Source organism: Rhodnius prolixus, unplaced genomic scaffold (genome assembly GCF_049639745.1).
Source record: "Rhodnius prolixus isolate KJV_2025 unplaced genomic scaffold, Rpr scaffold_10, whole genome shotgun sequence".
In the NCBI taxonomy this organism is placed as follows: domain Eukaryota; kingdom Metazoa; phylum Arthropoda; class Insecta; order Hemiptera; family Reduviidae; genus Rhodnius; species Rhodnius prolixus.
The window spans coordinates 14622056-14644393 of record NW_027411615.1 but is presented as its reverse complement, the minus strand read 5'-3'; the positions used below and the strand labels follow the sequence as shown (position 1 = coordinate 14644393).

General features: G+C 33.0%; 3 protein-coding genes across 8 annotated transcripts in view; 2 read left to right on the top strand and 1 right to left on the bottom strand.

Annotated features, from left to right (window-relative positions):
• Positions 1-6817, top strand: part of LOC141457116 (uncharacterized) — a 76024-nt gene extending 69207 nt beyond the window's left edge. Inside the window, exons 2-8 of the mRNA XM_074133650.1 lie at positions 72-241; positions 525-735; positions 1478-1577; positions 3242-3566; positions 3765-3984; positions 4455-4727; positions 6412-6817. Of these exons, the coding sequence (XP_073989751.1) occupies positions 93-241; positions 525-735; positions 1478-1577; positions 3242-3566; positions 3765-3984; positions 4455-4727; positions 6412-6621 (1488 nt within the window). The 5' untranslated portion in view covers positions 72-92 and the 3' untranslated portion in view covers positions 6622-6817. The remainder of the gene's footprint in view (positions 1-71; positions 242-524; positions 736-1477; positions 1578-3241; positions 3567-3764; positions 3985-4454; positions 4728-6411) is intronic.
• LOC141457119 (tachykinin-like peptides receptor 99D) overlaps positions 1-22338 on the bottom strand; it is a 470553-nt gene that overhangs the window by 397941 nt on the left and 50274 nt on the right. The window lies entirely within an intron of this gene.
• Positions 12988-22333, top strand: LOC141456682 (uncharacterized). Of its 5 annotated transcripts, none has more exons than XM_074132859.1 (8): positions 12988-13127; positions 13290-13459; positions 13743-13953; positions 14627-14726; positions 18757-19081; positions 19285-19504; positions 19975-20247; positions 21928-22333. In XM_074132859.1, exons 1-8 carry the CDS (start codon positions 13050-13052, stop codon positions 22135-22137), a joined length of 1587 nt encoding a protein of 528 aa, XP_073988960.1. In that variant the 5' UTR covers positions 12988-13049; the 3' UTR covers positions 22138-22333. The 5 variants fall into 5 exon arrangements, with proteins under 5 accessions (XP_073988960.1, XP_073988963.1, XP_073988961.1 ...); XM_074132862.1 differs by having other exon boundaries at positions 13012-13159; XM_074132860.1 differs by having other exon boundaries at positions 13064-13203.

The following is a 22338-nucleotide window of genomic DNA, read 5'->3' as shown; positions in this document are numbered from 1 at the left end:
TTTCTAAATAGATTATAGATTAGCATAAAGTAACTTTTATTATCATACACTCTTTTCTACTTTTTTTTTAGATTTCTTGGCCGTTATCAGTCATGGAACATTCTAAACAAAACATCCTAAAACAATTGCAATGTCCGTTTACTTGGAATCTGGCAGATATTAAATTAGATGCTCCTATAAAAAGCAAATTAGACCATTTGTTGCAGAAAAATAATAATGTATCTGGACAACCTTGGATAAAGTATGTTGGAATAATTTTTGAACATTGAAATAATTTTTATTTTAATTACTAATCAACTTACAAAACTGGTTCCAGAGACTCTTTTGATAATATCACTAACTCAAAATAATTTTCATTAGTTATTTTAAATAAGTGCTCTACTTTACTGCTTGGTTTTTTTGTGCTCGTAAAATGGTAAACCGAGGTTTGGGAGATTAAAATCTGATTCAAAGTAATTTTGACTATCGAATTTTTAAGATTAGATTTTTTTTTTCTTTCTAAATTGAAGTTTATTGAATTTCAGCCTCCTGCTTTCATTGGCTACAGCTTATGAGTACTGTATAAATGAAGATGCTTCAAGAGCGTTCAGTGAATTAGACAAATCCATTACTATTCTGGAAAATGAAAAGAACGATGCATTTTTAAATAAATATAAAAAATCTTTTCAGCATGTAGTCTATTCAACTAAACTTTTTGTCAAGAAAGATATACTAACAAATTCTGAATTTGTAAAGGTAAATTATTTGTGTCTAATACTTTCTCATGTTCACTCACGAAATATTCTTATCAGAGTGTTCAACAGAAATGTTAGAGTTTTTTCGCCCACATAAACATCAAGAACACTTTCTTTTTATTTTTAGTTTCTAGTTAAGGAAAAGAATTGCAATCCGGACTAATTTTTTATTTTGATTTTTCTCAGGAAATATTCTTTTTAAGATTCCTGAATCCTTAATGTAGTTTTTAAAAATTAGCCTGTATAAGTATTATTCTTTAAATTAATCTATATTAATCTACAAAATTAGTCTGTATAAAAATGTACCCTGCATTTTTTTCTCTCTCTCTCTCTCTCTCTTTCATGGGAGTTTAGGTTTAATAAGTAAGAAAGTTAGGTTTGAGAAGTAAGAAGTTAAGGTTATAAGAAGTAAGGTTAGGTTTAAGGAGTAAGAAGTTTTGGTTTAAGGAGTAAGAAGGTTAGGTTTAAGGTGTAAGAAGTTTAGGTTTTATGAAGTAAGGAGATTAGTTTAAGGTGAAAGAAGATTAGGTTTAAGGAGTAAGAAGAAACCAGTTTTGAGTTCTTGAGACTCTCTACAGTTGTCAAACAAACTCGCTAAAACTTGCAAACTTAAAAACGTTGTTATACCCTAAACTGTCTCTTAAAGAACTGTCTTAAAGCTTAGTTAATAGAAAGAACTATATTGCTATTCGTCGCTTTGTAACAAATCATTTTTATAAAAAAAATTCTTTTTATTATTAAAGGAAACGGAAAATATTCCGCAATATTCCGAATTATCTGCTGAACAGAAAACTGCAGTAACTGGAATTAAAGCACACATCTTATCAGAGTACGGTGTACAAGGTAAGTGAGAGCTGAGCTAAAAGTAGTTCAGCATTATTCATTTCATTATGAAGAAACATTGTTTAACTAAAAACACTTATCATCTTCGGCCTTGTATATGCAATAACTTTTTTTTGGCGTGGTACCCTTATACACTCTTAGCGATTTCGCGACATTTCTTCTCGGGTAAAATCTGGTCTCATTCATGCCATGCATACCAGTTCTTCCTGCTCTGAGCCTCTAGATGTTTTGGGAACAATTACTCTTTCCCCCCCGTAAGAGCCCGGCATCTTCTGTAATTATTCACTGCCAGTTAGCGTGAAATAAAATGGAGACTTCAATTTTTTTCTACATTCTTTTTCCAAAGTCTTTGACAGTCCAAGATCAGTTCGTACTGTTTGGCTTATAATAATAATAACGTTACCACACTGTCCCCCCTTAAATTTAAGCGTGTATTTCCCATCAAAATCATCTGCTGGATTATTTCCTACGATGATTATTTTGGGCTGAAGACTAGAAAGTGCGTCGGCATTTCATGGGCTAAGCTGTACCAGTGGGCTGCCACCAAATTTTATGCATGGATCTAGCAAGATTTCATTTATTTATTACGTATAAACAATTAAGAATTTAGCATAGGTTGATCTGTTAACATGCCCTGAACTTCAGTAAGTGAAAAGTAAAAACAGAACAATAGTAAACAACAGATAGATAAAAGTGTACGATATATAATTAAATGTAGACCCAATTATAAAGCAGATATCTATATAAAGAGTCTTTTATCCATCTTGAACATAATAAAGCAAACAAAAAACAAGAAATCTTGTGGAAACAATCGAAATAAGTGCAGTCATAATAAACTAGAATCGGCGTACTTATTAAATTCTAAATCATACATGATTGCACAACATATGTAATTCTGATTAGAGAACCTTCCCAAAATAATTCTATACATTTGCATAAATAAAAGTTTTTTAAAATGATTTTTTTTCTGGTTAAATCATTCAAAAAGAGAGCCCTGCACTGAAAACAATTTATAAAAAAAATAAACATTTTAATTTGTAATACATAATTCATTTTCAATAACATTTTGAGATTGGAGAAAGAGAACCAGATAACTGTAGAGGTATTTGCCGCTTGAGGTAACATTGTAAGAAAATGCACTGTAGAATCATCTTCTTTAGTATTACCCTCCAAACATTGTTGCTGAGGATAAACAATCATTCCAAACCATTCTACTATGTTTCTTTTTCATTAACCTTTACTGATTGTTGATTTTTGCCATTACTGCTACGACTATTAATTCTGTCATAATCGAATTGTCAATACAATTCTTCCAGACCCAAAGAGAAATTATTTATTTATCTAGTATTAAATGAAGAGTTCGTAACAAATCCTTCATACAAAGGCATATAATTTGTATTAAACATTTCCATCAACCTTGAGTGTCGCTTTGTGTCTCCCAGATGTTTTGAGTTTTTGAAGACGTGTCCTAGTTTAAGGAACATTAGATCAGATTTCATTAAAATTCCATGCTTTCTTCTGGTTGGTCACAGCATAAGTTCAACACATTTTCTATTTTTTTATTATTATTATTGATTAAAGAAGTTATGATAAATACCGTTCACTGCTCGGCGGAGGCTTATTAGCTGCATTTATATGTTCTAATGCACCTTCTTTTTTTTCAGGCTCCAAGTGTGCTTTAACTTTGGTAAGGCAAGCATTGAAAGAAAATCCCCATGAATCGGAATGGTCTTTTTTTGTGGGAATATTGCTTGGAAGAATAAGACATTATTCTTGTGAACAAAAAGTTACCGATGAAGAATTAAGTTCTATGGAGAATGCATATAAACTGAACAAAACTCCTCAAAATGCTGTATTTATGGCCCAGACGTATTTAGACGTTGCTACAAGCTTAAAAACTATCTACAGCTATTCGGAAGACAGAAAACAAATTATACATCGAGGACGAATGAATGAGGATTTCTATAAAAATGCTTACAATCTTTATAAGTATGTATAAATGGAACGAATTAAAAATTCTTGTTTTTTGCGAAAATTAATTTATTAGCCATTTACATTTTTTAATAATAAGAACAGTTAGTACGAAAAGTATAAAAAAATAATAAAAATGTATAAAGAATATAGATATTAGGTATAAGTGTAGTGAAGGCAAGAGCATTGATACCAGATATTTCATTTTGTTTTCAGAGAAGCCTTGAATCTAAACGAGAAAACTCATAAAGATCTTCAAATAAAGATCCGATGTATTGATGGTCAATTTAAAGTAATTAAGTATAATGGTAAAAAGAGAGAAAATGCAATAGAATTAGAAAACCTAATTAGGGCGATTAAGGAATGCTTAGAAGTAGCTCCAGATCATACATACAGTAATCATATTGCTTCTAAAATATATTTTGAGTTAGGAGATGTAAGTCAAAAATTTAGTTTAATTTTCTTTACATCATAATTTTTGTTTTCGGCCTTTACTTTGACCTTCCACCGCATTCTCAAATTAACACTTACCAGGGTTAATAATTATTTTTATTTCTGTAAATTTAAGGCACATTAGTACCTCGAGATATTGGCTCCTATGAGTCACTTTTTAGTGTACTTCACGTTCTGATTCTATAACAGGATAAAGAGCTGCAACAGGCTTTTGAAATGAGTAAATCTAAGGAAAGGCTGGACTCCTATTCGGGATCTCTGCGAGGAAGTGCAATGCATTAAACTGTTAATGTCTTACCTTACCTTGCGATTGGCAGTTTTGTCTGTATCTAAAGAATTCTGTCTGAAACCTTTTTCTTATGAAGTTTATCAGTTATTTATAGGAAGGCTGTAAGGCATTAGAGAATCTGGGATTTTGAGGAGTAATCAGAATAATGACTTCTTTTTTTCTAGAATGAAAATGGATTCAAACATGCATATATTTCTGAAAAAAATGGCAACTTTCAAGCTCTCATGACCATAATTGATAAGAAACTTGAATTGAAAATTAAGTTCAATTCAGAAAAAATTTTTGAAGATGCTTTAAAAACTTATCAGGACGAAGTTTACCTTTATCAAACTTACGTTCTTGCCATAGCATACTACATCTTTCATCAATACAATATAGTTCTGATGATGAAGTATTTTTTAATGGCAGCAGAGTGTAAAATGGATCGAAAACATTTTGTACGTAATATTATTAATTTGTTTGATTCCTCTTATGAATGAAAAGTTGTTATATTAATACCTCATATGTTACTATATCTTAGCATTAGTATGTCCGTCTGTTTAGCGAGGGATAGTAGAAGTGAGTTGGTTTAAAGTCTTCGATGGTTCCAGGTTAAATTTGCTTTGGAAATCTCTCCAGTAATTTCTCTTTCTCTTTGGTCAGTATCTAGTTTCTGTCAGAAGGGACACTCTCCAAACATTGCAAAAATTTCTGACTTTATACTTAGTGTGTGGATATTACCTCGTTGGGGGAAGTGGATTAGCTACTAATTCAGCGTATTTTGTGACTCTGCGGGTATCCAGCCTAACATGAACATGAGCTACATACACTTAAACGCCCAGTACACATAGGGCATAGTGCTGCTAATCCTTGCTTCTATCCCTCCTTTGATCCTGTCTATCCCTTTCCTGACCCCCCCAAGCTGAGATGGGAACTCGTGTCGAGGCGGAATGCGTTCTGAGTAGTAAAATATATGTGCGATCAGGTAGCGATCCACCTGGCGGCACCGGGCCGCAAATCCCATTGGTAATGTAACCTTCCTGTGGAAGTGGGGGGGGGGTCTGTCTCAGGTGACCGTTGATCCTTCACCTTTCCCGTAGGATAAAAAAAAAGTATAAAAATAAAACATTCAAAATCAAAAGCTAATGGTGTTCCTTACGTTTCTGAGAAAGGTGCACTGGCTGATTCTGTACTTAAGTGGTGGAATTATGCCAGACCTTAAGTTGGATGCGGTGAGACCACAGAAGAGCGTTCCTGGAAGGAGAACCCAGAAATGAAGGAGGCTCTTGTTAGGGTTGCCCAGAAACGATTTTCTCTATTGCGTTGCAGTTCAGTGGTTGAGCTATGAAACCTTTAGATCTTTGTGACCAACGGAGATAGTAGCGCAAAAAGAATTAGAAGGGAAAGTCCTTAACCTCTGTAGTAGGGGAGGTTTTGACTACTAGATTAAAATAGGGGAAGGCCCTATAAGCCTCTTTTGGCTGCGGTGCCGTGGGGTGTAGGCCCCGTCCTGATATTTTAATCTAATCTAGTGCTGATATTGGGCGAATTAAAAAGCTTTTATGAACACACATTGGAATCCGTCAATTAGATCCTGAGGTCACCTCTGCCTGTAGACAGGGGAAAATATATTTATTATTTAGACATTTGAACTGTGGAAGAATCGTTATAATACGAATTTATTAGCATAAGTATAAAAATGGAACTCCGTTTTATTGCTATAAAATCTAGATATTGCTTAATTAGAGGTCTATTAGAATGAAGATGAATCAACACTTACTAACTAAAATTTAAACGGATTATTGGGTGTGTTGGATATCATAATTGACGAAGAAGACGGCGGTGGACAGTGCTTCCTCAAATGATGAAAGTGTGGTGACACTTAGTGCGTAAAAAATCAAAAAGTTCCATTTTATGGCCACCATTCCCAGTTTAATAAATTATCCTGTTATTATCTAGAGGATTGTTCTTTCATGAACCTTAGGTAATAAAGGCCCAAAATAAAGGCATGAAAGCAGGAACTATTAATATAGCACATAAAATAAATCCAATTCTGTATACACTCATGATTTATGAAATATTGTATAAAAATCTAAATGCAGTTAATCAATTGTTCATGTTAAAAAAAATCTCTTATTGCAGAAGCGCTACTTGTTCTGGACGCGAAAACCTGTCGATGTGTGCCACATAGCTTGCAATCAAGTAAGACTTACAATTATGAACAAAAGATACAAATCTGAAGAAGAACTGAAACAACTAAAGCAAGCAGTTGAAAAATTTTGTTCATTATATCCCGACGTGATGAAAGAGGCTGTAAGGAACGATTTGTTACAAAACCTTAAGAAACGTTAAAATAAAGAGTTTTTAGATTACTTTTATAAAAAATATATTAAGAAAAAAGAAATATTTGCAAAGAAAATATAATTAACCAAAATAATTTTCTTTTAAGAAATATATTATTTGAAAATAAAAATAATTAAAGATGTATACTGATCTATTTGTAATCTATGTATACTGATGTTTAAATAAAATCTTTTAAGTTTTCAAAGTTCTCTTTACAACCGTTGACAATTGATATTTACAAATGTGTTTGTACAAATAAACTTCAAATTTGATTTTTATCCATAACCGTAAATATCCATTTTGAGATCCTGAGTCGGAAAATTGTCTATGTGCGCTTGAGAAAGTGGTCTGTCTCCACGCTTTGGTACCCAAAAGTGGATACCAAAATGAAGTTATTGCCCGAATTGGTCAACTGAAAGAGTAAACTCTAGAAAGTAAATTTTGTATCTTTATATAACCATAAACCAGGGTCGAAAGACAACAACTGAAAAAGAAAAGGTACGGACAGATACATGATCCGTAAGTCCAGATGGGTTGAAGTAACGTCTTGCTAGTTTGTTGGGTTTCGTTTGCATTAACAATACGGATCAGAGCTGTGGGGCTCAAATAAACCTTCCAAAATCTCCCTCATCCAATCCTTCCAATCAAAAGTCCTCCTCTGTATTGTTAATGCTCCCTATTATGACTCTAACCTCACGCTTCACGAAGACCTAAATTTCCTTAATTCACCAAATCTATCCATTCACAGATTCCTCAATATCCACAGAAGCCTATCCTTTCATACCCAATTCAATAGCTCGAACTCTTCCTGTGTAATCCATACTGATGGTTGATGAGGCCGAGCGGATCAACGACGGTGTCAGTACACCTGCAGCTGGGGCGGTTGAAATTATGTAAGTGGATGATGAAATCGCTTCTACATCGACAACGGACTGTATAGGCATAGATTGTGTTCGATCGTCGATTATGAATACACATTGGGCAGCAGCTAGTGCACGTTTCACTACGACGTTTGTCAACAATCCATTCGGACATAAGTGTGATGTGTGTGATCGTCTATTGTTTCTGCGCTCATTGAAGCTAACCAAAAAAAATTTCCGTATCACACACCTATAATTAATAAAGTTATATTGTACACAGTAAGTTGAAAAGGTTTGGCTGGCAGTTAACTTTGGTTAGCATTTCATAATACAAAAATGTTACAAGTAAGTAGGTTGATAAGAGTTCAGCTTGTTTCTTTACCAAAGGTTTTGTTCTAAGCCATAATGATTTTACTTCGGTAGAAAACCAAAAAACAAAGAAAAGACGTTCCTATTTTACCACAGAAATGCTTCAGTGTACTAAAATACTAATAGAACTGATAATCCATTTGAATTTCTTTGGTCTTTGAATTAATTGTCAAAGTAGATTACATAGAGGCCATGTAGGAATTTCGCCTAAGGGTATACAACTAGGAATTAACATTGTGTTGGAACACTAAGGTATTTACCACGAGTGTAATTATTGTGCACCAATTATTTCATTGCCTTTGTAAATAAACATATCTCACAAATAAATCAGTTTAAGTTTGGTCCTCTTTTATCGAGGCATCAGTGAAAAGCGTTCTAAAATATTCACAAAACTTCCACTCTGCAATCATTACTCTTGAAATGTTTAAAATTTTCTTCAAATTAAGTTTTCCAATTGAATTTGAGCTTCTAAAGCAGCTCTGCTAACTAAAAGCTGGCCAGAATGTTTGCTGAGATTCAACGCAACATTTTCTGCCTTGATATTGTCAAGCATAAATTAATGTATATTTTTATCATAAATATTATACCCTTCGCTGCATAGCCATAGCCGTTTAGCCACAAGTTTCTTTCTGTTTGAATTATTTGTGTTTGGGGTAGCCATTTTGTTACTTTTTTTATTGTTTTTAATTCAGCACTTAAAAGAAATGTTTTTTGCTGTGACAGTGCAAAGGGAAATCAACAGAGAGCAATTCAAGCATAGCAGAACTAATTTTTGGAATGAAATCCATTTATTGGATTTTTACAAACTTGTGGCTCCTCCACTCCTCTTAAAGGAGTTTAAAAAAAAAAGAGTTCAACAGGTTAAGCAAATATAAGAAACATTATCTAATTTTGATTATAAAAACATCATGCTGAACTAAAGAAAATTTTAATTTGGGTTCTGAGATTACACATTTTTTTTTTTTGTATCCCACAAACTGCTTAATTAACGAGTACACGCATTCGTACATAAAATGTTCATTAATAATGTTAACTTAAACAGATTTAAGCAGTTCAGTGCTTCAATTCTGATTACTGAATATTACATGGCGCAAACAATGGCTGATGTGCCAGCATATAAACTATTAGATAGATTATTGCCTCTCTGAATTCATTTCCCCACACAACTGTTTGTCACGCAAAATTTCTAAAATATGTGGTTATCACTTTTGCAGAAATTTGTAACTTAAATTCTCGATAATGAAATATCTTAATATTCCGATTAATGAGTTAATTGTTTCAAAGATTCTTGACATATTTTACGCTTTATAGTGCATAGTAACACAGTTTACTTTAAACAGTTAGGTACCTTTGAGACCGTGGAGTTGAAATTAAATTCAGAAACAACTTATATTGTACCGATTTACTTAAATTGCAACCACTGGGCCGAGGATTTTCATGAACTTTATCAATTTATGGACCAAAATAGAAATTTAAAATTTGTTTTGATAGGGGATTTTAATGGCAGACTTGGCAATTTACAATCGATCCCCAGTTATTTATCCAACTTATCATTTGATTTAACTATTTCTAGAAACTCTAAAGTTTCATTTGTCAATTCCAGTGGTAGGAAATTGTTGTCTCTTACGGAAGATTTTAATTTAGTTTTGTTAAATGCATATAACTTAGATGATCCACAAAGAGTTTTAAACAAAATAACAGATTTAATCCTAAATAATGCTTCCTCACATAACTTGATAGCTTCCTCAAATAATAATACAAGATTTTATAAGCAACCCTGGTTTGACAGGTAATGCTGGACAGCTCGTTCTCGTGCCTTTAGATTGCTCAAATTGTACAGAAAAACTAATTCTGATACTATTAACTTTATTTATTTGAAAACCTGTAGTCTTTTTAAGAATAAATGTAGGTAAAAAAAAAAGAGATCACACACTTCTGGCTGTAAATAAATTTAAAGAAGTTAGGGATAGTAAAGACTTTTGGAAATTGGTCCGTTCTTTTAAAGTTAAAAAATTTCAGTTAGATACTAGTATCAAAGTAGCAGAATGGATTAATCATTTCAAGTGTTTATTGAATCCCTCTATTGATTCAAATAAAATGAATTATGCTGCCCCATTCGTTACAAATGTTTTTTTAGATGCGCCTTTTCTCAAATCTGAACTGATGTACGTACTTGGGTACGGCCAAAAACAATAAGGCCCCCGGTAGGGATAGGATTCCTTGCGAGTTCTACATAAATAGTCCGGACAACTGTTTAGATAAAATATTGCATTTATTTAATATATTTTATGAAAAGGGCCGAGTACCTGACTGTTTTAAAGACTCGATCATCTTCCCTTTATATAAAAAAGGTAGTGCGAGCGAAGTAAGTAGTTATAGGGGTATTTCCTTTTGCAATACAATCGCTAAATTGTTCACCGGCCTTTTATTGGACAGATTAGTGAAATGGGTAGATGAACAGAATTTAATAGGAGAATTTCAGGCGGGCTTTAGGAGAACATATTCTACGGTTGACCACATAATGACTTTAATGAGTATAATTAAATTAAGCTTACATAGAAAACGGCAAAAGGTCTTGGCTTTTTTCATTGATTTTTCGGCAGCCTTTGATCATATAGACCGCCATGCATTATTTTATAAATTATCCTGACTCGAAGTCTCTAGTAAATTTTTAAATATTCTGAGGAATCTCTACACTGGAACATTCGCGTCTGTTTGGTGCCATAATGGATTGTCGGAGAGCTTTAGGACGGGGATGGGAGTTAAGCAGAGCTGTTTGTTGTCCCCTCTTCTATTTTCTCTCTTCTTATCTGACATGGAAAATTGTATGGACGGGGGGGTTCAAGTGAAAAATACCCTTATTTTGGCCCATGCTGACGATCTCGTATTGTTAGCCATTGACAAAGTATCGCTTCGGAATATGATAGACTCGTTTGAAAAGTATTGCTTTATGTGGTACCAAAAAGTTAATTTGTCCAAATCGAAGATCGTGATATTTAGAAACGGGGGGGGTAGGCCGGCCGGAAGTGAAGTGTGGAGGTTCAACAAGCAGAAGATAGACGTAGTGAGACAATATAAGTATTTGGGATTAACCCCTCACATCGACATTGAATTTAGAAGAGCATTTTAGTGAAAGATGTTCAAAGGCCAAATTTGCCCTCAAATACCTTCAATAATATTATAAACAGTAAAAAGGTACCGTTTACTTCAAAATTGCAAATATATTAATGCAATGCAATCTCGCGGGCTATTTTAGTGTTAATGGATCTCAAGTTTGGGGTTGCAGTAGATACGATAAAGTTGAAGTATTGTTTAAATATTTTATTAAAAATGCTTACAATCTGCCATTAAATACCCCGGATTTTATTTTATATTTAGAAACAAATCTAATGCCCACCTTTCTATATACTGTTAAAAACCATCTAAATTACATCTATCGATGCCAACAATTACCACCTAATAGGTACCCAAACATTTTAATAAATGAAATAATGGAGAAAAAAATCTTTTTTTACAAAGAATGGGAGAAGTTGAGTTCAGAATACGGGTTCTCATGAGAAGAATTAATCAATCAGAAAGCGAAAAATCACGACATTTTATTAAATATTAGAACAAAATTAATAAATGAATTTAAAATAAAAGCCCAGAATAGTCAACACTATCCAATATATAAGGAATTAAATTTAGAATGCCATCTTTTAAAACAAGACGTTAGATTGCCAAACCGTGAGCTGGATAATTAAATGTAGGGGAGAATTATTGTATTTAAATACTCTTTTGGTGATGGATTAAATTATGCTCATTGTCAACCTTGATGAAAGAATTGAGGATGTTTTTCATTTCATAGCTATTTGCCCAGTCCTACGAGAATTTAGAGCTCAATACTTTAATAAACAACTGCTTACGTGTGATGAATTTATAACAATTTTGAATGGGAATAATTGGACGAATTTGGTTAAATATTGTAAACGGGCCTGGGCATATACTAGATACAAGTTAGTGAGCGAATTTAACTATTAGGGGCCAAAGATTAGTTCTGTTTAAATCTCAGAAATATTACGTTTGTCGTTTTTTTTGTTAAATATTCTTTTTACTTTAACTTTAATAACTTCTGTGTGATGTCTACAATTATTTTTTTTTCTTTTTTTTCTTCTCTTCTTGTCATTTTGATTTTCATTCCTCTGTTTTTCTTAATTATTTAGGTATTTATTTGTTTCTTTTGGTTTTTATTTAATTATTTTTTGTTAGAAAATTGTAGTCAAGTATTCTATCCAATTTTATTTATTTATTTTCTTGTTTTTTTTTTCTCAGTAATATAATGCATATTAAAGAAGTTTATTTGCAAGACAACTCTCAGGCCGTCGTCATGACCATGAGTAAGTCTCTCACACACTGCCCCCACTCCAACTGGGGCCGCTCCCTTGGCTTTTACACAGTTGTGGACCGTTATAGACTATGGTCACAACACCCAGAACAATCTAGGCTTTTCTTCTCTGGCTCAGGTCAACTTCGTTACAGTATCAACAAGCACCATTAGATGCCCGCAATTCTACTTCAATACTGGGCTGCAGCTACTCACCGCAGGTGACCAGCCAGTAGATCACCATCAGCAAAATACTCTTCTCCTGCAAACTGGCTCCATGGCCAACTGTATATACCATCTCAACTCTCCACCTTAGCCTCCCAGTTGCAACTGATCCCATCCACTAGTCCCCTGGTCCCCTTACAGTCTAAAATACGAGTAGTTCATCAAAAATTGAAAGAACTCAATAATAAATGCATGTAAAATATTATTAGTTATCGTTAACGAATCCATTAATCTCTTCGTTTTTGCCTGATTTTGATTTAAATGCATTTCTGGAAAAATAATTATTTCTTTTGCATTGGATACAAGAAGATTATATTTAAACATTAACAAAGCCCAAAAATTCAATTTATAGCCCTTTTATTACATTATTGTGGCCAAAACAGCTCTCACCTGCCAAACTTATTTGAACTTGGCCATACATCTAAAATAAATTAAGACTGCACAGCAACGTGTGCCTGATATAAATATTTTATAAAGTTTATTTCTTTATTTTTTGTTTCATTTAAAGAAACTGATATAAATGGACTATAGTAATCTAGGGCCACTAGTCCAATTAATGAATAACGTACGAGTATGTTCAATTTAGTTCCGCCTACTGCACATAGGGTGCAATTTGTTGCATGTGTGAATCATCTGTTATTCCCAGCTTTCAGCTGATTGCGCAATACACCCGATGCACGTCTTTATTATCACTATCAGTATGTAACTTTTAACTTCTGTGATTGTACAGGTGCTATTGACGATTTAGTTAGTTAGCATTTTCCTTTTTTTTTTGTAATATCCCAATATTTTCTAAATAGATTATAAATTAGCTTTAAAGTAACTTTTATTATCATACAATCTTTTCTACTTTTTTTTAGATTTCTTGGCCGTTATCAGTCATGGAACATTCTAAACAAAACTTCCTAAAACAATTGCAATGTCCGTTTACTTGGAATCTGGCAGACATTAAATCAGATAATACTAAAAAAAGCACATTAGACCATTTGTTGCAGAAAAATAATAATGTATCTGGACAACCTTGGATAAAGTATGTTGGAATCATTTTTGAACATTGAAATAATTTTTATTTTAATTACTAATCAACTTACAAAACTGGTTCCAGAGACTCTTTTGATAATATCACTAACTCAAAATAATTTTCATTAGTTATTTTAAATAAGTGCTCTACTTTACTGCTTGGTTTTTTTGTGCTCGTAAAATGGTAAACCGAGGTTTGGGAGATTAAAATCTGATTCAAAGTAATTTTGACTATTGAATTTTTAAGATTAGATTTTTTTTTTCTTTCTAAATTGAAGTTTATTGAATTTCAGCCTCCTGCTTTCATTGGCTACAGCTTATGAGTACTGTATAAATGAAGATGCTTCAAGAGCGTTCAGTGAATTAGACAAATCCATTACTATTCTGGAAAATGAAAAGAACGATGCATTTTTAAATAAATATAAAAAATCTTTTCAGCATGTAGTCTATTCAACTAAACTTTTTGTCAAGAAAGATATACTAACAAATTCTGAATTTGTAAAGGTAAATTATTTGTGTCTAATACTTTCTCATGTTCACTCACGAAATATTCTTATCAGAGTGTTCAACAGAAATGTTAGAGTTTTCTCGCTCACATAAACATCAAGAACACTTTTTTTTTATTTTTAGTTTCTAGTTAAGGAAAAGAATTGCAATCCGGACTAATTTTCAGGAAATATTCTTTTTAAGATTCCTGAATCCTAAACAGTAGTTTTTAAAAGTTAGTCTGTATAAGAATGCGCACTGCATTTTTTTTTTCAGGGGAGTTTAGATTTAAGAAGCATAAACTCGCTAAACCTTGCGAACTTAAATTAAAAACTGCTTCCTAATAGGATGAAAAAATAAATGCCATTTCAGTCAGTAAACACACTCAGTCCATGAACAGACAAGACAGAAGATACACCAACCCTGAAATGTAAAAGTATTACTTTCTAAACTAGCCCTGAAGATGATCTAGTCCCTAAGTCGAAAGCTCGGCAAAATAAATTTTACTGACTGAAATGGCATTTATTTTTTCATCCTATTGAAACCATAAATCAGTCACCAAAAACAATGAACAACAATTGCTTCCTAAACTGTCTCTTAAAGCTATAGTTGATAGAAAGAACTATATTACTATTCATCGCTTTGTTACAAATCATTTTTATAAAATAATGCTTTTATTAATTTCTTAAAGGAAATGAAAAATATCCCGCATTATTCCGAATTATCTGCTGAACAGAAAACTGCAATAACTGGAATTAAAGCAAATATCTCATCAGAGTACGGTGTACAAGGTAAGTTAGAGCTGAGTTAAAAATAGTTCAGCATTATTCATACATGATTGCACAACATTTGTAATTCTGTTTAGAGAACCTGAAAAATCTATGACTGTGAAATAAAACTAAAGGAAAGGAAAGGGAAGGGTGGGGACGCCACCGACACTCAAAATACCTTGACCAATTAAACAGACATAATAAACTTTTATTTTGAACTTGCATGACAGATTGGGAGGATCATGATCCAGGACATAATGACTTACTTAAAATAAATTGGCAATGTTTCGACTTACTTAGATTAATCAAACTTAATTGGCATAACATTAACAATTAATTGACATGACATTAACACTTAGTATGTGCACAACTTGATTCTGTATAAAATGACATATAGACAGTTGATTCACACAACATAGGTCAGGACCGCCCACGATCAGAACGCCATCTTGGCGGGCGGACAGCAGAAAAGAACAAAGACGTACACTTTCTCCATAGTGACCAGTTGAGAAGCCCAAAGAACTAGTGATGGGCTATTAGAGCGGACTCGTTCCAGTGGAAAAATATAGTATTTTCTCGGATTCCACGAGTCCGATGGTGGAACGAGTTGATTCAAATCCCTATTTTTAAAAAAAGTGATTCCGCCCCGCCCCAAAAAATTGAGGCAAATTAAAATGAAAATAATTAATACTGTAGTCGTTTACACTAAAATAAAACTGACTTCAGGCTACTATGTAGAAGTTCACTGACACATTCCAACTTGTAAGAGGAATCCACACCAAAATACAAAACCTGGTGAGCTTTAATAATGATGCTTAGCGAACCTTGCAAAGAATCACCAGGCACACCCATCTCATTAATTAAAAAGCAATGCTGTAGTTACTTTACTTATTATTTAATATATTTTATTTTACATAAAGAAAATGCTGTGTGCTTAATCTTTAACTTAGCGGCTGGGCGCTCTTTCTCTTATCTTCATTGGCGAAAGTTAAATCGTGTACATGTTATTACGACGATGATTGGTATCACCTATTTCACAAACATTCGTCGATTGGAAATAGGTTGTAGTTAAATATTCGTTTTATTTGAAAACAAAAAACATTACAACGCTTTCTCAAGATGTTTTTAATCTTTAAAAATTTGTTTTTGTCCATTACTCTTACAAAATACGAAGAATTTCAAATAAAATATAATATACAAACACAGAATGATCTAGAGTGCAGGTGGAGTCAGTCGTCGTTACCATGGTAATGGAACCGTTTAACAACTCCGGCCCAACACCAGCAATTTCATTGGTTAAATCCACTGGAATTGGTGGAGTTAAATCCGGAGTGATTTAAATCCTTTTGAAACCGGACTCGTTCCATTTTTTCGTTCACTGAATCTAGTCAATAGAAAATGCTGGAGCTGGAACCGGAGTTGTTAAACGGTTCCATTGCCATGGCAACGACGACTGATTCCACCTGCATTCTAGATCATTTGTGTTTGTATATTATATTTTATTTGAAATTCTTCGTATTTTATAAGAGTAATGGACAAAAACAAATTTTTAAAAATTAAAAACATCTTGAGAAAGCGTTATAATGTTTTTTGTTTTAAATGAAACGAATATTTAACTAAAACCTATTTCCAATCGACGAATGTTTGTGAAATAGGTGATAGAGTGGGAGGGATACAGTAGTAAGTAAACCAATTAGGTAATACTATTTTTTAGCTCAGTATTACTTTGATCGTCGTCGTGACATGTACACGATTTAACTTTCGCCAATGAAGATAAGAGAAAGAGCGTCCAGCCGCTAAGTTAAAGATTTGGCACACAGCTTTTTCTTTTTGTAAAATAATAAGATAATTTAAAAGCTTGATATTCAATTCATAGTAAATAAATATTTCTTTCTTTATGAGTAATTATCATTTTGTTTGAAAGGTTATAATTTTTTTTTATGGGAATAATTTCCTACCCATTTCCGTTTTTCTTCTTGAATCAAGTTAACTCCAGTGGTCAAGCTAGATAACGACAAAACTGCAGTTGCTTTAATTTTTATATTTGACTAGCCTATTTTTGTTAATATTTGGTTAAGTTGTTAATTTTATATTTATCAGATCAATTGGAAATTAGGGAACTACTTAATGTGTGTTAAAGAAATATAGTTTTGTTATTAACTGGAAAAGCTAACTTTTAATGATTTATTTAATTACAATGCGTGACATTTGTACTAATGCACAGACTGGAATCAGTGAACGAGTTGTTGGAATCGATTCCAACCCTGGAACTGATTCAAATCCAACGACTCCAAACGCGGACTCGTTCTGCCCATCACTACAAAGAACAACTGGCTCGAGCTCCCAGGCACACGCTGGAGCCCCCTCTCCGTTGTCTTCTCCAGTGCTGCCAACTGGACAATGTTGTGCTAAAAGGTAAATTCTAGGCCGGGGGGCCGCACATCCCTTCGAGGATCGAACAGAACCTTCCCAACATAATTATGCAATTGTATACATTACATTGCTAGTTGAATCATTTAATTGATTTTTTTATATCGTCAATCCTATACTAAAGGAGGAAATGTTTATGGTGAAACTATGTAGAACACCGTTACCTTATCATTTATTACTCTATTGTATCATTGTTACATATAGCGCTGATTGTAGCACAATAAACGCAAAAAAAAAAAATTAACAGGAGAACCCTGCACTGAAAAAAACTAATTTATATAAAACATAAACATTTTAATTTGTAATACATCATTCATTTTTAATAACTTTTCGAGATTGGAGAAATATATAGAGAATCAGATAACTGTAGAGGTATTTGCCGCTTGAGGTAACATTGTAAGAAAATGCACTGTAGAATCATCTTCTTTAGTATTACCCTCCAAACATTGTTGCTGAGGATAAACAATCATTCCAAATAATTCTACTATGTTTCTTTTTCATTAACCTTTACTGACGTTGATATTTGCCATTACTGACTGTTAATTCTGTCTTAATCGAATTGCCAGCACCGTTCATCCAGACCCAAAGAGAAATTATTTATTTATCTGGTATTAAATGAAGAGTTCGTAACAAATCCTTCATACAAAGGCATATAATTTGTATTAAACATTTCCATCAACCTTGAGTGTCGCTTTGTGTCTCCCAGATGTTTTGAGTTCTTGAAGACGTGTCCTAGTTTAAGGATCGAGATTTCATTTAAATTCTCTGTTTTCTTCTGGTTGAATGTAACAACATAAGTTCTGCACATATTCCTGATTTTTATTATTTCTTTATTTTATTTTATTATTATTTTTGTAAAAAAAAAGAATAGTATGATCAGGGGAGTTTAGTAAGGTCTCGCTGTTGTAATATTTTGGAGGAAATAATTCCTACATTATTACAATAATTTTCTTGCATTAATTATTCGCATTATTGAATTCTTCTCCAAAAAGTCTCGTGAGGTCTGAGCTACACTTCATTAGAGAGATTTAAATAAATAAAAATAATAAATATGCAAATAATTAAGAATAATAAAATAAGTTAATCATTTTTGCAAATGATTTTTATAATTATTAGAGCAGTCCCTATTTCATTTAATATGAATATTAAGTATCGGCCAGCCTTAAGAGTAAAACAGTTTTTACGACTTTAAAGCTCAATTAGAATTACTATTTTGTAAAACTAAAACATGATTTCATTTCAAACAGCATAACAACTCTACAATATTTAAACTTCTGTTCCTCTTTGTAGAAAGTCTTGATTTTATTTATTCTCCAGAACCTCACCAACGGGAGATAAAGAATTTGGCTGACGATTTCGTTATTTTGCCTAACATTCGGAAACTCCATTTTTTTAAAGCTAAAATATTGTTTTACGTTATAATTATAAAAATAAAGTTATTCCATGTAAAAGATCATTACTTTGAGTACATGTACGTATTATAACTGAACCATTGCATACAGTGAAGTAATATCGGTTCCTGTACAACCGGCTTGATTAAAGAGGTTTTGGTAAATGCCGTCCACTACTCGGCGGTGGCTTAATAGCTGCATTTATATGTTCTAATGCACTTTTTTTCCAGGCTCCAAGTATGCTTTAACTTTGGCAAGGCAAGCATTGAAAGCAAATCCACGTGAATCGGAATGGTCTTTTTTTGTGGGAATATTGCTTGGAAGAATAAGACATTATTCTTGTGAAAAAAAAGTTACCGATGAAGAATTAAGTTCTATGGAGAATGCATATAAACTGAACAAAACTCCTCAAAATGCTGTATTTATGGCCCAGACGTATTTAGACGTTGCTACAAGCTTAAAAACTATCTACAGCTATTCGGAAGACAGAAAACAAATTATACATCGAGGACGAATGAATGAGGATTTCTATAAAAATGCTTACAATCTTTATAAGTATGTATAAATGGAACGAATTAAAAATTCTTCAGTTTTTTTGCGAAAATTAATTTATTAGCCATTTACATTTTTTAATAATAAGAACAGTTAGTACGAAAAGTATAAAAAAAAAAAATAAAAATATATAAAGAATATAGATATTAAGTATAAGTGTAGTGAAGGCAAGAGCATTGATACCAGATATTTCATTTTGTTTTCAGAGAAGCCTTGGATCTAAACGAGAATTCTCATAAAGATCTTCAAATAAAGATCCGATGTATTGATGGTCAATTTAAAGTAATTCAATATAGTGGTAAAAAGAGAGAAAATGCAATAGAATTAGAAAACCTAATTAGGGCGATTAAGGAATGCTTAGAAGTAGCTCCAGATCATACATACAGTAATCATATTGCTTCTAAAATATATTTTGAGTTAGGAGATGTAAGTCAAAAATTTAGTTTAATTTTCTTTACATCATAATTTTTGTTTTCGGCCTTTACTTTGACCTTCCACCAAATTCTCAAATTAACACTTATCAGGGTCAATAATTATTATTATTTCTGTAAATTAAATACACATTAGTACATCGAGATATTGGCTCCTAAGGGTCATTTTTTAGTGTACTTCACGTTCTGATTCTATAACAGGATAATGAGCTGCAACAGGCTTTTGAAATGAGTAAATCTAAGGAAAGGCTGGACTCCTATTCGGGATCTCTGCGAGGAAGTGCAATGCATTAAACTGTTAATGTCTTACCTTACCTTGCGATTGGCAGTTTTGTCTGTATCTAAAGAATTCTGTCTGAAACCTTTTTCTTATGAAGTTTATCAGTTATTTATAGGAAGGCTGTAAGGCATTAAAGAATCTGGGATTTTGAGGAGTAATCAGAATAATGACTTCTTTTTTTCTAGAATGAAAATGGATTCAAACATGCATATATTTCTGAAAAAAATGGCAACTTTCAAGCTCTCATGACCATAATTGGTAAGAAACTTGAATTGAAAATTAAGTTCAATTCAGAAAAAATTTTTGAAGATGCTTTAAAAACTTATCAGGACGAAGTTTACCTTTATCAAACTTACGTTCTTGCCATAGCATACTACATCTTTCATCAATACAATATAGTTCTGATGATGAAGTATTTTTTAATGGCAGCAGAGTGTAAAATGGATCGAAAACATTTTGTAAGTAATATTATTAATTTGTTTGATTCCTCTTATGAATGAAAAGTTGTTATATTAATACCTCATATGTTACTATATCTTAGCATTAGTATGTCCGTCTGTTTAGCGAGGGATAGTAGAAGTGAGTTGGTTTAAAGTCTTCGATGGTTCCAGGTTAAATTTGCTTTGGAAATCTCTCCAGTAATTTCTCTTTCTCTTTGGTCAGTATCTAGTTTCTGTCAGAAGGGACACTCTCCAAACATTGCAAAAATTTCTGACTTTATACTTAGTGTGTGGATATTACCTCGTTGGGGGAAGTGGATTAGCTACTAATTCAGCGTATTTTGTGACTCTGCGGGTATCCAGCCTAACATGAACATGAGCTACATACACTTAAACGCCCAGTACACATAGGGCATAGTGCTGCTAATCCTTGCTTCTATCCCTCCTTTGATCCTGTCTATCCCTTTCCTGACCCCCCAAGCTGAGATGGGAACTCGTGTCGAGGCGGAATGCGTTCTGAGTAGTAAAATATATGTGCGATCAGGTAGCGATCCACCTGGCGGCACCGGGCCGCAAATCCCATTGGTAATGTAACCTTCCTGTGGAAGGGGGGGGTCTGTCTCAGGTGACCGTTGATCCTTCACCTTTCCCGTAGGATAAAAAAAAAAGTATAAAAATAAAACATTCAAAATCAAAAGCTAATGGTGTTCCTTACGTTTCTGAGAAAGGTGCACTGGCTGATTCTGTACTTAAGTGGTGGAATTATGCCAGACCTTAAGTTGGATGCGGTGAGACCACAGAAGAGCGTTCCTGGAAGGAGAACCCAGAAATGAAGGAGGCTCTTGTTAGGGTTGCCCAGAAACGATTTTCTCTATTGCGTTGCAGTTCAGTGGTTGAGCTATGAAACCTTTAGATCTTTGTGACCAACGGAGATAGTAGCGCAAAAAGAATTAGAAGGGAAAGTCCTTAACCTCTGTAGTAGGGGAGGTTTTGACTACTAGATTAAAATAGGGGAAGGCCCTATAAGCCTCTTTTGGCTGCGGTGCCGTGGGGTGTAGGCCCCGTCCTGATATTTTAATCTAATCTAGTGCTGATATTGGGCGAATTAAAAAGCTTTTATGAACACACATTGGAATCCGTCAATTAGATCCTGAGGTCACCTCTGCCTGTAGACAGGGGAAAATATATTTATTATTTAGACATTTGAACTGTGGAAGAATCGTTATAATACGAATTTATTAGCATAAGTATAAAAATGGAACTCCGTTTTATTGCTATAAAATCTAGATATTGCTTAATTAGAGGTCTATTAGAATGAAGATGAATCAACACTTACTAACTAAAATTTAAACGGATTATTGGGTGTGTTGGATATCATAATTGACGAAGAAGACGGCGGTGGACAGTGCTTCCTCAAATGATGAAAGTGTGGTGACACTTAGTGCGTAAAAAATCAAAAAGTTCCATTTTATGGCCACCATTCCCAGTTTAATAAATTATCCTGTTATTATCTAGAGGATTGTTCTTTCATGAACCTTAGGTAATAAAGGCCCAAAATAAAGGCATGAAAGCAGGAACTATTAATATAGCACATAAAATAAATCCAATTCTGTATACACTCATGATTTATGAAATATTGTATAAAAATCTAAATGCAGTTAATCAATTGTTCATGTTAAAAAAAATCTCTTATTGCAGAAGCGCTACTTGTTCTGGACGCGTAAACCTGTCGATGTGTGCCACATAGCTTGCAATCAAGTAAGACTTACAATTATGAACAAAAGATACAAATCTGAAGAAGAACTGAAACAACTAAAGCAAGCAGTTGAAAAATTTTGTTCATTATATCCCGACGTGATGAAAGAGGCTGTAAGGAACGATTTGTTACAAAACCTTAAGAAACGTTAAAATAAAGAGTTTTTAGATTACTTTTATAAAAAATATATTAAGAAAAAAAAAATATTTGCAAAGAAAATATAATTAACCAAAATAATTTTCTTTTAAGAAATATATTATTTGAAAATAAAAATAATTAAAGATGTATACTGATCTATTTGTAATCTATGTATACTGATGTTTAAATAAAATCTTTTAAGTTTTCAAAGTTCT